Source organism: Phymastichus coffea, unplaced genomic scaffold (assembly GCF_024137745.1).
Source record: "Phymastichus coffea isolate CEN01 unplaced genomic scaffold, Cenicafe_Pcof_1.1 PCOF00007, whole genome shotgun sequence".
In the NCBI taxonomy this organism is placed as follows: Eukaryota; Metazoa; Arthropoda; class Insecta; order Hymenoptera; family Eulophidae; genus Phymastichus; species Phymastichus coffea.
Genome location: NW_026706818.1, coordinates 3,284,252 through 3,301,729, shown reverse-complemented (window position 1 = coordinate 3,301,729; position 17,478 = coordinate 3,284,252). Strand labels below are relative to the sequence as shown.

General features: G+C 34.2%; 1 protein-coding gene across 1 annotated transcript in view; it reads left to right on the top strand.

Annotated features, from left to right (window-relative positions):
* Positions 1-17,478, top strand: part of LOC131669013 (uncharacterized protein CG5098) — a 396,487-nt gene that overhangs the window by 250,036 nt on the left and 128,973 nt on the right. The window contains exon 4 of the mRNA XM_058943567.1: positions 15,996-16,320. Within this exon, the coding sequence (XP_058799550.1) occupies positions 15,996-16,320 (325 nt within the window). The remainder of the gene's footprint in view (positions 1-15,995; positions 16,321-17,478) is intronic.

Sequence of the window (17,478 nt, the reverse complement as noted above, 5' to 3'; positions counted from 1 at the left end):
CACTCAGTAAAATATTGCCCAAACGCGGACGAAACGAAAGAATGTAGATTTGCAATGTGTACAATCTGTAAGGAAAAAGGTCATGAAGCCAATAATTGTGAATTGGCAAGAATCCTGGTTAGCTATAGTAAGAACAATAGAAGTAACGATAATAAAATTAGTTCAAATACAAATTTTAGTGACGATAGACGTAGAAATGGAAATTTTAGTCACGATAACGGACCTTCACGATTCAATAATTTTGGGAAAAGAAATAATAACACTAAGTGCGATTATTGCCACATGAATAATCATGTAATTGAAAATTGTTTGAAATTGAGAGCTTTAGAAAGAAATGCAAAAACTACTAGTATTTGTACTTATTGCAAGGAATCAGGTCATAAAGTCGAATCATGTCCAATTATAAAATCACTAGAAAATAACCAAGAAAAATTTTGTACAATTTGTAAACGTACTGATCATACAGAATCGACTTGTTTTAGACGTAATAATCAGGGAAACGAATAGATTCTTCCGAACATGAGTGCACGGAGGAAATAAATAAAAAGTCATTCGCTGCAGAATTAGGAGACGAAATAACGACAACACGAAACATGGACATTGATGAACAAAATGAAACTCACGCATTAAATTTAATAGGACAATATGAGTCGCAAACCAAAACGGAAAAAAATAATAAAGTATGCCTCCGAAATGAGAAACAAAAGAAACTTTATAATGAATGTGATGGCAATATAGAACTTACAAGTATTATTGAAACTAAAATGCCAATCTATTTCCTAAAGTTAAGAAATTTGTTACAATACACACAGGTACCGAATCCGTTTTCGGGTGTTAATTTTAATTTACTTATAGATAGCGGAGCTCAAATCAATATCATAAAAAGCGATTGTATACCATCAAACGCTATTTTGGACTCAGAAAAAATTTCATTATTCGGTATTACTGATAAAGCAATTCAAACATTAGGTTTGATAAAAATAACAATTAATGGGTTGTTAATTGATTTCCATATTGTACCAAGAGAATTTTCAATCCCTTATGACGGTATTCTTGGCATACCTGTTCTGAAAGAAAATAAGTTAAGATTAGATGAAGGTTATTTGGAAATAAATAGTAAGAAAATAAAACTTGTATCAATACCGTTGACTCAAATGTACTCAATCGTTTTTACCGAAAACAAATAGAAAGAGGAATCAAGGATAACAGAAGAACAAAAGGGATTTTTAAGTAAAATTTTACATGGTATTAATAAGGAAAATAAAACAAAAAACGAAAAAGAAAAACACTATGAAGAATTGAAAATCTTTGAGGAAAATAACAAATCTCATCCACTAGAAAGGGAAAATATATTAGATGACTCCGAATCTGTTACATCTCCTTGCACAACAACAACGGACAAATTAAATAACGAAACAATGACTGTAAAGGATTTAAAAGTAGAACACGAGATCAAAAGTTGTAAAAACTCATTACTAATACCTTTTTCTTCCAAGGGAATAACGAATTTGGAAGCTGAATTAGAGGAAGACCCTTTGAAAATAGAACATATGATTACGGATATAAATGTAGCAATGAGTACTGATGAAATGACTAACACAAAGGATGATTATGCAGACAATTATGATTATAAACAATTTATATCGGTTATAAAAGATAATATAGGAATAGAATTCCCTTCGGAAAAAAACTGTTTCAGAAGAAATTCAAACTTATCAATATTTATCTTTTGACTTAGAAAACTTTCCAAACAGTATTGAACTAACGGAAAATATAGACTTCAATGTCAATGAAAATGAAATTGTATACGCGGGTAGCATAAATTTTTTAGGAGAGGAACAAAAAAAATTGAAGGAAATCAATTAAGCCACAAGGAAAGAGTATTAGAAAAAATAAATTTGAGAGACTTAGTCGGAAAGAACTATAAGAAAATGAAAGAACTTATTGAGGAAAACGAAGATGTATTTTGGACCGATGGCGACAGATTAGGTACATTAAATAATTTAGACTAGGCGGGCTATACTGTCAAATAAATTGTTTTTATTATGTCGACGACGTTTCAGTTACATTTTTGGTAACCCTTTTCAAGTCTCTACAACATGTAACATGTACATAAATTTTATTACAGATCATTTTTGATGTATAGTATTTTTTTCTTACACAATTATATTAATGCTTACCAATTTAAGATTAGGTACATGTAATATAGAACAACATGAAATTAATTTAACAGACAACAAACCGGTTTACGTCAAACAATTTCCCTTGCCACACAAATTACGAGATACTGCTATTGAAGAAGTAAAATCATTAATATCTAATAATTTAATAAGGAAATCGAAAAGTGCTTTCAATGCACCAACATGGGTAGTGAAGAAAAAGAGCTTAGCAGATGGGAAAGCTAGATGGCGATTAGTAATTGACTACAGAAAATTGAATGAAAAAACTGTTCCTGACCCATATCTAATTCCAAACATAACAGAAATATTTAATCAACTCGGGAAAGCAAAATTTTATCATGTTGTCGATCTAAAATCCGGCTTCCATCAGGTGGCAATGCATCCGAAAGATATTTTCAAAACAGCGTTTAGCATACATCCATTAGGAAGATTGGAATTTCTCGTTTTACCATTAGTAAACTCGCCTAGAACATTTCAAAGAATTCTTAATACAATTTTGGGGGACTTAATCGCTAATACGTGTTTTGTTTTTATTGACGATATAATCGTCTTTGGAGAAACAGTGGATGAGGTCAATAAACGTTTTTCCAAAATAGCTCAAAAACTAAGAGAAGCTAACCTAAAACTTGAACCTCAAAAATGCGATTGGCTCAAAACAGAAGTATCCTTTTTGGGACATATTATCAGTGAATATGGGATTAAACCAGATAAAAAAAAAGTACAAGCTGTTGAACCTTTTCCAACACCGACAATTACGAAAAACGTTAGAGAATTCTTAGGACTATGCAATTAGTATAGACGTTTTATTCCAAATTTTGCAGAAGTAACAAAACCATTAACTATACTCTTACGTAAAAACACAAAATTTTTCTGAAACAATGAACAACAGGAAGCTTTAAATAAATTAAAAAAACTACTATGCGAAGCACCTATCCTACAATATCGACAATTTAACAAACCTTACATCGTTAGAACAGACGCATCGAATCATAGTTTGGGCGCGGTCCTTTCCCAGGGAGAATCGCATACGCTTCAAGCGTTTTGAACAAAACAGAACAGAATTATATGACTTATGAAAGAGAGGCTCTTGCAATAATTTTCACTATTAAAACATTTAGAACGTACTTATTCGGAAATAAATTTACGGTAGTAACGGACCACTAACCTCTACTTTCATTAAAGTCGGCTGATAATAATAGTAGAGTACAAAAATGGCGACTAAAACTAGTTGATTACGATTTTGACATAATTTATCGCCCAGGCAAAGAAAGCGGTCCAACTGACTGTTTATCGCGGATTGCGGTAAAACCAAAAATTTGTGTTATGTCACGAGCACAAAGAAAAAGAACCTTAGACGAGGGAGTACAGACAAAATCATTAAATATTGACAAAAAAGAACAAATTACAAATCACGAATACATTCAGGAAAAGAGCAAACGGAAACATATATACAAATCCAACAATATAGATAAAAAATGTATCAAAAATAGTAGCATAAATTATGATTATAATAGAGGTCACGTCATTTATAGTAAAAGTTCTATATAACTTCGTAATGATAACATTATCCATTTAGTCTCTGAAAAACATCAGGGGCTGGACAAAAATATGAGTAACATACTTGCAGAGAAAAATTTGAAAATAAGCAAAAATTTATCCAGTAATAATTTGGAAACATTAAACTACGGTAAGCGAAAAATATTTATTTTGTGTCTGAACACTGCCACAGCGACGGGAACAGTAAAACAAAATTTAGCCGAATTGTTCAAAAATTTGAAAAAACTTCTATTACAAAATAAGATCTCTATGCTGAGTATTTCAAAAAATATTGACGTAAGAAACATACAATGGTCAGAAATAGAAGAAATCATAAATGATACTTTCATAGGAACTAACATCAAGACTATTGTTTGTATGAATTACGTTGAATATATATGTGAGTTAGACTAGAGAAATGAAATTTTTGAAATATATCATTCTTCAAAATTGGGAGGTCGTTCGGGAGTGAATCGAACTTACAATAGAATTAAAGATAAATATTGTTGGGAAAACCTAAAGAATGACATACATAAGAGAATTTCCATGTGTATAGAATGTCAAGGAAACAAATTAAAACGTAAACCTACACGACAACCAATGATTATAACAGATACACCTTTCAAAACTTTTGATAAAGTTGCCATGGATATAATGAGGCCATTAGTAGCATTAAAAAGACCAAACAGTGGGAGCTGTAATCGAAGCTTTTATAAAAAGGTTTATTTGTACCTTCGGAACTCCAAAAATAGTAATAACGGACAGAGCACAAAACTTCAGAAGCAAATTGTTAAAGCAAATTGCCAAAAGATTTCATTTCGAAAAAATTGAAACAACATCGTTTTCACCTCAATCTAATGGATCTGTCGAAAGGGCTAACCATCCGCTTTGCGAATACATCAAACAATTTACGTAAAAAAAATGTGATTGGGACGAACTCCTAGAGTTGGCCCAATTCAACTACAACACCAGCGTACACACTAGTCACAATTTCACACCATATGAATTAGTTTTTGCTTTTCCAGCTAAATTACCATCTAGTGTACCATTAAAAAAATCCGAACAATTACCATCTTTTAATGGATACCTAGAGAATTTAATAAAAAACATGAATATAATATCACACATAGCTAGAGTAAATCTAATAACCTCAGAACAAAAATCAAAAAATTATTATGACCGATTTACAAATCCATTAAATTTAAAAATTGGAGATAAAGTATGGTTCATGAAAGAACCAAAATCGGAGAAATTAAAGAAAAATAAATATTCAGGACCGTTTGAAGTATTAAAAATAACTGAAAAAGGCAGTGTTGTAATCGATTACAATGGAAAACCAAAAACAATCCATGCCAATAAATTAAGCGTAGCAAAACAAGCATAGTAATCTTATTCTGTTTCCAGGAAACACAATGGCGCAAAAATCAATGACTATCTTAATCATAATCACCTTCTTTTCAACAAGCAAAGGACTTATTGGCTTCAATTGCGGCTCAACGAACCCTACCATTACAACATATTCACTCTTGGATGCAGGGGAATGCAACTTTCAAGAAACTCAAGTAAATAGCACACAAGCCACTATCGAACTATTACATAAAACGGAATTCAAATCAATAAAAATCATACAATGTAAAATAGAAATAAGGCTAACAATTTTTCATTGCGGTATGTTTAGTCATTTAGGCCCAACCGAAAATGCAATCTAAGAATACATTTACGAAATATCACACAACAACTGTAAAGCTATATATGATACGGGTATTTTTAAATATGATAACGCACACACAATAGCCGACCTAAGGATTAACTCGACAAAAAGTGTAGGTTTAGATCTAGCGGGAAAAGTTAAGTGAAAAACTTGTTCAGGGGCAGCCTACGCTGACCGATTTGGTACGTGGAGCGATGTTCTCGTACAGGGACTTTTAAAAATAACCTTGTTAGAAAGCTATGCAGCAGTCGAATTAAACAATGATAGATTAAGATTAAATTCGGGTACAGAATGTAAGTTTTCGGACCAACATTGTATCGATATGGAAGGGGGTTACACCTTTGTATCATTACTACCGCACGAGGACTGTTTCGAGAATTAATACGATATACTGTATAGAGGAACGGTCACTGAAATAAGCTCACACGATCATGAAACTATTTTTAGCATAAGTACGAACGAAGTATCCTTTGCATTGTCAACTAGAGGGAACATGAGTTTTTGCAACAGAATCTTAATCACAACTGAACATCCAAAACTTTTTATATATGAACGAACCCAATTCAATATTTTGTACGACAATGATATTCAAACGAAGCAAGGGATACTTAGCTATGATCTATTCACGTATTTCAATAGCAAATTTGTGTATGTAGAGAAACATTTTAGGGTCGAAATAAAAAACCTCTATATAGATATATTGCAACAAAAATGTGAATTGGAAAGGAAAGTCCTATATAACTCCTTATCCCTGGCATCCCTCTCACCAGATGAATTTGCGTACAACATCATGGAGAAGCCCGGGTATATAGCTCGCCTGGCAGGGGAAGCCGTACATATTATACAATGTACGCCTACAGAAGTTCAACTACTCCATATAGACAAATGTTTCTCGCAACTCCCAGTCATTTCAAGAAACGAAACATTTTACCTCACAACAAAAACACACATCTTAATGAAAACAGGAACAGAAATAAACTGTAACACAATCATTCCTATTAAGGCAAAATTAAAGCGTATTCAATCGATTGCCGAATAACTAAGAGTAACGCACATTTATTTATTTATTTATTTATTTTTCTTTTTTGTTTGTTTTGCGTTGATATCACATCGATATACAACGATCTAGCCACGGAGGTGTTACGTCCTGAGACGTAAATATTTTTTCATTTTGATTTCATCAGCAATCGATTGAAAACGAAATAATGTATAAACGACGAACGGCATTTTTACGAAATACAAACTCAGCGAAATTAAATGATGAGTAGTCGGAGAATTGAGGCGCCTGACACTTTGATTTTCTTATTACTCAACACATTAATACGGACCGAAAAGTCAATGTCCAAACAGAGACTCGACTTTTCGGCAGTTGATTTGCGACGCGCGACTACTCAATAGCATCAAATTTTGTTAAAGTTCTTACGAGCTGATTCGCGATGCGCGATGGCCGAATAACGTACAATTTATCTATTGTTATCTTGAGAAATCATTTCTGTCCTTGAATAAATAAATAATTACTTGAATCGAGTGTTCGTGCATCATTACCGACCGACCTCACTTATACTTCATCGAGATAGAGCTAAGCGGCCAATTTGACTCGAAATAATAAACCCAGGTAAGTTCCTGTCACTATAATAATTATTAATGAATGAATGATCATATATATTCCAAAACCACATGTCACGGCTACGTAGTCGCGATATAACAATACAATGGAACTGTCGCGCGTCGCGAATCAACTGACTAAAAAAATCGGTACGCTATTTTATATATTGACTTATCAGCCTACATTGATTTGTCAAGTAATCAAGAAGTTAATTTGTCAGTGTTCCGATTTCTGGATTGAAATTCTGCTCAATTCGGTTAGTTTGACAATTTTGTACTTCGTAAAAGGCGAAATACATTGTAGTGCTTACTTCGCTACTTTGAGCTTGCTTGATTGCCGTTGACCTCAAAATAAGTAGAATTTACGTATCAGGACGTAACATTGATATCCGGCTGTGACTCGTAGCAATCTATAGAAAGTTGGAAATCCCTCGAGAAAGTCACATTCTTTGAGTCGAGTTTGACTTAAGTTGTTAGTTATTGATCGGCGCTCAAGAGGGACACTTTTTATAGAGAGAAAAGCATCATGAATCTAAAATTCGGTACACTTGTGTAGAAAGTTTGGTCCTTGCACCCAGAGAGTCGAGAGTAAGAGTTCGAAACAAGAGACGTCTTGGGATCCGAGATTAGTCGGCTTATTCCTGCTTTAAACATGACGCCATCGCGCTTGAGGCAATGTTCGTGTAATCGTACAGACTCAATTTGCAACATGTCTGCCATTGGGTTTGATCCATAAGAATTTTATAGTGAAGTCCGATCATAAAAAGCAAGGTGTATTTTCTAAAGAAAGATACATCTACACTCGTTTAACCAGAAGTGTGAATAATTTAGCAGCACAGAGTAACAAACGAGACAAAGTAACATGCTTGAGAGTAGCGATCTTTGTTTTCAAGGTTAACAAGTGGCATCGGATAATTCCTTCAGCATCGACTGACCTTAACTCATTAACGTCAAATGTGCACGTTTGCTCATGCCCACTTTCAACGCTGTATAGAAGAATCAAATCGAGCAAAAATGATCATGCAAACCATGATTTCTGATAGATTTTTCAATGAGCTTTCAGAATATGGGGTGAAAATTCTGAAAAAAGCTTTTTTGAGTCTCATTTTTGCAAATTGTAGGAAATAAAATGTGAAAATTTTCAGATTTTTTTTTTAAAAACCAAAATTTTGACAGATAATCCTTTGAGCTAGATATCTAAAATCTCCAGAAATCGTGCACAAATTATTTTTCCTATAAAATTGTATCTCTAAGAACATCAAAAATCAACTTCGCAAATCCAAAATGGCATCCGAAAGTCAGAAAATATAATAAATTATTAACTAATTTTTTACTCAAAAAGAAATCGCTTTATGAAAAAGTTTCACTGAACAATAAGTGTTCAGAATCATTTAAAGAATACGTGTAAATTTTTCTAGGACGTTCTGGAAAATTTTCTAATTTTTCCGGAAAATGGCCAGAATCAAAAAATCGAAAGTGGCCCAAAACATCTTAGGAAAATTCACACGTATTCTTCGAATGATTCTAAGCACTTTTTATTGTATGAAACTTTTTCGTCAAGCCAATCAGTTTTTAATAAAAAAATATCTAACTAATACCATGCCCTGCTACGCATTGGCAAACGTTTGCATAACACGTATAAATACATAATATCTTTCCATCAAGAATTATATATTTTTAATTGCACTACAATTCCATACTTATTGATAAATCCATAATTGAAATTCCTCACATTTTATTCTCACTATTTTCACTTGTCAATTTTTTTTGTTTTCGAATGACAAATTCAGGGTGGTAGTTTCTCTCTGTTACTTCAATGTTTTTATTCCAGTCTTGATATAGAATAAATATGCCTAGAAAGTCGAAGGAGGGTTACGGTGGACTAGTTGAAACTACTGAAAATAATCAGATCAATGAAGCTATTTATCTTCCTAATCCCGAAGATTCGGCCGAGTCCGTTACCTATGATGATGATGATGAGGATGGTGATAGTGATGTAGCATCATCGGATTATGAGAGTTCTAACAATGGCGACATCGATTGCAATTTTTCGTCTCCCAAAATATCATATGCAAAAATTTTTGATCAATACGATTCGTCCCAAAAACAATTGGAAGACAATTATTTCAATTAGGTTGATGGAGAAAAGCAGTATCCAGACGATTAAACTAATAAAAACTTATTATCTGAGAAAGATAAAAAAATTATTTTATCTAGCACGCCAACTGAACTATTTGAGTATTTCTTTTCTGATGATTTGAAGAAAGTCATCATGGAATGTACCGAATCTAATGGTTATCAACTTACTCGCGATCGATTTGATGTGTTTCTAGGTATTTTGTTATTTTCTTCTTATAATACGAGGCATTCTCAAAGAGACTATTGGTCTACTAATACTCTCTTACACGCTGATCCGGTTGTATTTGCAATGGAAAGAACTGAGTTTGAGAACATAAAATCTAACTTTATGTATTCTAAGCCAGAAGAGGAAGATAAGGAGGATAGGATCTGGAGAATTCGGAAAATAGTTGATATTTTCAATAAAAACATCAAGAGATTCAAGTTTTTCTCGACTGCACTGTCCATAGATGAAATGATGGCTAAATACTACGGTAGATGCGTTCTCAAACAGTTCATCAAAGGGAAACCGATACGATTTGGTATCAAATTATGGGCTTTATGTTCCTACAGTGGTTTTTTATTTCAGTTCGAGATTTATTGTGGAAAGAATGCAAAGGATAATCTACTACCAAATATTGCTCTTGGTTCACGTGTCGTTTTACAAATGTTACAGCACCTATCACACCACTGCACTTCAAGGAAACTAAATGAATACCATTGTTATTTTGACAATTTATTTTGCTGTCCAGATCTATTACTTCACATGAAAAAAATTGGTCTTCAAGCCACCGGTACAGTGAGAAGTAGAATAAAATAAAAGCGACAAATGATATCAATAAGAAAGCAAAACGGGGCACCTCGTTAGCAAAACACGATAACTTGAGTGGGATAAATTTCATTACTGTAATGGATTCCAAGCCTGTATCTATCCTTTCGACGGTTTCAGGAGTCACTCCAATGTCTAATGTGAGCCGTTATGATAAACAATCGAGAAGTAAAATAGCAATACCATTTCCAAATGCTTTTTGCATTTACAACAAGTTCATGGGAGGTGTTGATTTGCATGATCAACATGCAAATCAAGTGCGACCAAGCATACATTGGAAGAAATGGACATGGATAATCATGATAAGATTGGTTCAAGCTGCGGTTACAAATGCCACTGTTGTATATAATAAAACACTTCCAAACACAGAAAAGAAAAAAGGAACGAAAGAATTTGTTTTGAGCATCAGTGAAAATTATTTGAGTAAAGGTTGTTACACAGTTATTGGAAAACATGAAATTCAATCCGCAGATACTCAACATTCTTGTTAAATCGAAAATTGCGCAACGAGAACACGACGATTATGAAAAAAATGCAATTTACACGTGTGCAAAAACTGTTCGGGAATCCCGTGTAAAAGAAAGAAAAAGTGAGAGAATTCACTATATCCGGAATATGAGTAAGGACAAACTATCGGGCGGTTTGGAGTCTTAAACTACAGAAGAAGTGACGAGCTCTTGGGTCCACACCCGTTGGTTTATGATAGAAGCAGATTTATATTTCACCATTTTTATGTAATAGGCATGCTATGTCACTTTTTATATGGCCTTTGTAAGTATGCAAAAATATATTTGTCTAAAAAGACTGATAACATACGAGGTGTGATCAAAAAGTAAGGTGTATTTTGAAATTTAGCGGGCTACGTCCGTTCGATCTTCGACTTTTTTATTTGGTTATGTCGGTACACTCGTCTAGAACATACGTTCCAAATTTCAGCTTTGTAGTATGTTTGGTTTGTTTGTGAGAGGCATCAAGGTTAGAAGTGTTTTGCGTGCTCCACGATTTGCTGCTGTCTAAAAACATGGATCAAAGAGTTTGCATTAAATTTTGTGTGAAAAATGGAATCAAATGTTCCAAAACACTTGAAATGCTGAAAGTGGCATACGGTGAGTCTACTTTAAGCCAAAAAAATGTTTACAAGTGGTATAAACTCTTCCAAGAAGGCCGAGAAGACACCGACGACGAACCTCGTTCTGGACGCCCCAGCATATCAACAACTGATGAGAATGTTGAAGAAGTGAAGAAAATAGTGTTGGGAAATCGTCGAATTACCATTAGAGAAATTGCTGATGATATTGGCATCTCATTTGGTTCGTGCCAATCAATTTTGACGAGTGTTTTAGACATGAGACGTGTGTCAGCGAAGTTTGTTCCGAAATTGCTCAATTTCGACCAAAAGAAACGTCGCATGAGCATCGCCCAAGAGCTACTGAATGACGTCAACGATGATCCAGATTTACTCAACAGGGTTATAACAGGTGACGAAACATGGGTATACGGTTATGACGTCGAGACTAAGACTCAATCGTCCCAGTGGAGGCATTCTGGATCACCATGACCAAAAAAAGCACGCCAAGTTCGATCAAATGTAAAGGTTTTGCTTACAGTTTTCTTTGACTGCAGGGGCGTTGTGCATCATGAGTTCTTGCCACAGGGTAGAACAGTAAATAAGGAATATAACCTGCAAGTTATGCGCAATTTGCGCGAAGCAATCCGCCAGAAACGTTCGAATTTGTGGAAAAATAAAAATTGGCTTTTGCACCATGATAACGCCCCTGCTCACACATCGTTGCTTGTGCGCGAATTTTTGGCTAAAACCAACACAGTAACGATGCCACAGGCACCGTATTCCCCAGATCTGGCCCCCTGTGACTTCTTCTTGTTCCCAAAACTGAAGAGGCCCATGAAAGGACGGCGTTTTGCCACGATTGAGGAGATAAAGACTGCATCGAAGGATGAACTAAACAAGATCACAAAAAATGATTTTTTGAAATGCTTTGAGGATTGGAAAAAGCGTTGGCACAAGTGCATTATATCCAAGGGGGATTACTTTGAAGGAGATAAAATAAAAATTGATGAATAAATAAATAATTTTTGAGAAAAATAAAAATTCACCTTACTTTTTGATCACACCTCGTAGGTATCTTGCTTATAGCCTACATTTTTAGTTGTTTCAACATGAGTAAAAGTTTGCTATTTTTTTATTCGAAAATGATTGGCTTGATGAAAAAGTTTCATACAATAAAAAGTGCTTAGAATCATTCGAAGAATACGTGTGAATTTTCCTAAGATGTTTTGGGCCACTTTCGATTTTTTTATTCTGGCCATTTTCCGGAAAAATTAGAAAATTTTCGAGAACGTTCTGGAAAAACTTACACGTATTCTTTGATAATTCTAAACACTTTTTGTTCAGTGAAATTTTTTCATAAAGCGATTTCTTTTTGAGTAAAAAGTTAGTCAATAATTTATTATATTTTCTGACTTTCGAACGCCATTTTGGATTTGCGAAGTTGATTTGTGATGTTCTTAGAGATACGATTTTAAAGGAAAAATAGTTTGTGCACGATTTCTGGAGATTTTAGACATCTAGCTCAAAATTTTGGTTTTTCAAAAAAAATTTCCACATTTTTGTTCCTACAATTGCAAAAATGAGGCTCAAAAAAGCTTTTTTCAGAATTTTCACCCCATATTCTGAAAGCTCATTGAAAAATCTATCAGAAATTTTTGCTCGATTCGATTCTTTATACAGCGTTGAAAGTGGGCATGTGCAAACGTGCACATTTAACTTTAATGGGTTAAATAAACGGTGGGTGCATAGATACGTTCAGAAGCATCAGCAATCCCGTTAATTTGGCCGAGGTTTGCGTTGAATTCCATCCATCGAAACTTTAACAATGAATGAAACTGTTGAAGGTAATCATTCCTTTTCTGCGATAGATCCTGAGGCAATGGTTCATCTCATGAAATACCTGCAAGCCATAAACGCTACATAAAAATCTTTAAGTTGATTGTAACTGGCGTAATCCATCCCATTAGTTCAATAAAGGATAGAACAGTTCTTTTGGTGATATGCGATTGAGAGAGAGAAACATTAAGATTAAAACTAAAGCTATCTGTTGTGGATATCTAGGACTATGATATATCTAGCATCCTATCCTATGATATATCTAGCACTTGGAATAATACAGTCTTTCGGTGATGTGAAGATTTTTTTCATATGATCGGGTTCCAGATAATTGTTCATAAAATCATTGTATAATTGATGTAGCTGTGATAGCGCTACAAATCGTTTTTCCATGTGAACCAACATGGAACGAGCGACATCAAATGATTGTTCAACTTGAGGAAGTATCTTAAAAGGTAGACATAAAACATATTTGTCCTTCGGAGTACGTTTGTGCGTTGAAGTAAAATATTCACAATCGGTCTCGCTTTACGTTAGATGAGAGCTTGAGGATGACTCTACTTCTTCCTGTTGCCAAAAAATCGCTCGATAAGAGCTAAGATATCTTGGTCCATCACGATACTGTGGTTGGTTACCGGATGAGATACGAATGTAGAAGAAATAGTCATTGAGCCAGTGAGAATCCATCGTAGCTCAGATGATTATGCAATGACGCTTTGATCCTTGTTTTTTCTTAAACCATCCTTGATCAATAGGGGATAGATATTCGAATAAGCTGTTAATCTTTGAGAAATGAGAGATGGAGACTTTTAACATGTTAAGAATGCGCATACTCTGTTAATCGAGGCAAATTCAAGGTATCGAGATTCCAACTTTTCCTTTCACTGAAAAACGGAAACATAATCATTTTTGCCTTACTTCGAACGGTTTGACAAAAAAATGTTGCAAGAAATTCTTGATTTTAAAAAAGCATTAGGAGTAGGTGACGTAGGTGCAGAAGATGGTAGGTGCACGACACAATAACTAATCACTTAGTTTTAAAAGAACAATAAACTATTTATTTAACGGCAAAATTAACACTGTACCTGTAAAGCCATGAAGAAGGTATAAAGGCTATGTTTCTTAAAGAGAAAACTTGTGTGCTGCGTTTCATTTGGCAATTATAGCGATTTTGAAAAGTAGAGAGTACTGTAGCGTGCTATTACATGCAAGATGTGTATGTGTAAGTGTAAGTCTTATGTGTGAATGTTTACATTTGTTAAAATCTTACAATTTTCCGGAACAAAAATATGCAAAGAGGGTATAAAAAGAGAGTAAAGCAGTAAAGGCTTTTTAAGATTCGTGTGTGGGGGTGTTACAAATAAATTTGAGAGCAAACATCAGTCAAGCACAGTTCTTCAACAACTCGAACCGATAGTCTGATCTTCCTCAACGTCCTTTTCCTTCTCTAGTAGCCTCTCGTAGATCATCGATAAGTACATCTTAAATGTAAGACCTTTGATCACTTCCATAATTTTCCTTTAATAGTGATGTATTCACCAAAACAATGATTACTTTCTTTTGTAGAATGCACTTCTCATTAATTAATAAAGTATCTGAGTTAATTCGAACGAGGCCATCTTTTCCTGGCATAGTCACGATAATGCAAGCGAGAAGCCATTTGCCTGGCGGCAAAGTGTTTCAGTAAACGAAGCACATTTTATCTACCTTAATATTCGGTTATATTGTCGTCCATTTTGGTCTTTGATGCATTTCATAAAGATATTCTTTCGACCATCGAGACCAAAAGAGCTCATATATTTGTCTTAATAAATGACAACGTTTTGAAATAGATACCTTTGCATCCAGTCGAGAAAGTTGAAGGATGGAACTGAGTGAGACCCCGATGAGAAAACGTGCTGGAGTAAGCACGTTAAGATCCGTCGAGTCGTCTTGAAACGGTTGAATTGGCCTTAAGTTGAGACAAGCTTCAGTTTGCATGAGTAACGTCGACATCTCTTCAACAGTCAGTAGAGAGTCACCGATAACACTTTTGAGGTGAAATTTAACATATTTTACCGCAGCCTCCCACAAGCTTCCAAAGTGAGGTGCAGACGGAGGGTTGAATCGCCACTCGGTGTCGTAGTTGGCAAGAATATGAGCGTTTCCAATGCTCTTTGACTCAATTCAGATGGTTGAGTCTTGCTGTATACGTAAGTGCAATAGCGCATGTTATTCTGTAATGAGGGAATATTTCATTATGTTTTACGCTTGCAAAGTGATGTGAAGATAATATCGTCCCCAATAACTGTATCTTTATAGCTGAAGTTTTAATGAATATAATGAATTTGTAACAGTTTATTTTCATTGAATACCTCTATTGAAAAAAAGGATTGCTTTGTTGTTTCCAATGTAATTTATGTCTCCATGTGTCATTCTGTAGCAGTTAGGTTGCAGAATAGGTTTACAAGGGGCTGATATAGCTTTTAACGTTTTCATCTGTATACCATATATACATTAACTTCAATCACATTATATACTATAAACAGGTAACCACAAGTTCAAACCCCCAAAATACTACAACCCATGAATTTTAAACCTACGACAGGTTAACCATAACTTCAATACCCCAAACAACTTTAAAACTTTGAAACTTACCCAAGCTTCCTTTTTAACAGGTGTAATAGCTTGGATAAAATAAGGTTCTGTCATAATTTTTCTTATGTCTGGCCCAACAAAAATACCCTCCTTAATTTTCGCATCGTTCAATCGAGAAAAGGACGTGCTTCATTAAATCTAGTTTGGTATGAAATGGTGGTAAAAAAATGCTCTTTGTATCTTCAAGATTTAATAGTCTACGTTATATTATCCAACATTCCATTTCAATCTTTCAGGTCATAATTTCTTCACCCAATATTCATTTCTTGCACGGCTATCCAAAAAGCAAAGAAAACAGAGGTATTTTGTGTTTCCCAATTATAAACTCAGTATCAAATTTATCATCTTGAAGTCACCACAGATAAACCATTAATAAATACTATAGTTAAACTTTACATGAAGAAATCAGAAACTATCATAAAATTCTTTAAAGCACTCAATACTAATTATATAATCAATAAAATATATTTCAAGATTTCAGCTTGTGTACTTAGCGATCTCTTCGGACCATTTTCAGTAATGCAAAATATTGCAGGAAGTGATTCAATTCTTACATACAATAATGATGTCAAAGTAGTCAATATTCAAGGAAAACAGCAGAATGAAAATAAATATGGTTCAAAATATCCGGTAATAATAAATCAATTCCTTTCAAAATCGAAAACGATGAAAACGTATTTTCCTGAAGAAAAGGAATATTCTTTCATGGATATTTCAATGACAAATGTAATAGATGACTGTTACGAAGTCTGGGTACACGAACAATGTATTATATGGTCCGTTGGAGTATATGTCACAGGTATTTATTTTGTTATTATTATACTATTTACTGTTATTGAAACTATAGATACAGAAGTAAATTAAGCTTTAATAAAACAAATTTATATTATTGAGTAGAAAAATCAAAATTATACCACCCTCGATTACTTGTGCCATAAAATTAACTCAACTTTAAAGTTTTATATCAATACCAAAAATTACCGTATCCGAAAAAACAATTTACGATCAGAAGATAATGGAGATATGAGGCTTTTTATAAAATTCGTTCTTTTTTAAATGTTTACATATGTCTAATACTAACTCATGCATAAACTTATTTACTAGTACATTTAACCGGTGTCGTGATATTTACTATCCATGGATGCTATTCTTAATTTTCATTGACGCCTAAAATCTTAGATTTCAGTTTATATGTTTAGTCTTTTTATAGATAGCACGTATCTGCATGATTTTGTGGTTGGCCAACGGAAGGTCATTTCCGAAGTAATTTTTTGCGAATTCGAATCTGGAGTCAAAATTTGTCCATCACGTCAGGTTTTTTAGATATCCTAACCTAAAAGGGCAAAAAAGGCAGTTTTTTAGTTGTCTCTATAAATGATCCATCAGTGCTAATCAGCGACGGAGGCTTGCAATGTGTTTGAGAACAAAGTATAGCTCCAGACCATTAAATCCCTATTTCGTTAAACCTCGAACCCTGTAACCTGTGACGATATAACCCCAGACTCTTATACCCTAATTGCTTTAACTCTTGAGCCCTGTAACCTGCTATGACCCCAGACTCTTGTGCCGTAATATCCTCAACCCTTGAATCCTGTAAGCTACGACGCTATAACTTAAACTCTACGTTCCTTTTCCCGCTGCGGTGGAGAAGATAGATACTGAGATAGTCTGACGGAGCTTCAATGATGAGACAGCCTGAGGGAAACAAACCCTGCCTACCCTGCTCTTCGCTAACATTCTAAATTTTCAGGAAACCAATCCAAATGAGAATGCAAATAGTGGAACTTTATGCTCATATTGCAACCTAAATTTTTGAAGCTTGTTAGCATTCCACTTATCAACTCTTGATAATTAAAAGACTATGAAATTATTTATTCCTTAAAGGCAATTGCAGCAAGCAACGTTGGAACCGCACGAGTAGCGGACATTTGAGCGGCCGAGCGGCTAGCGGGCGGTT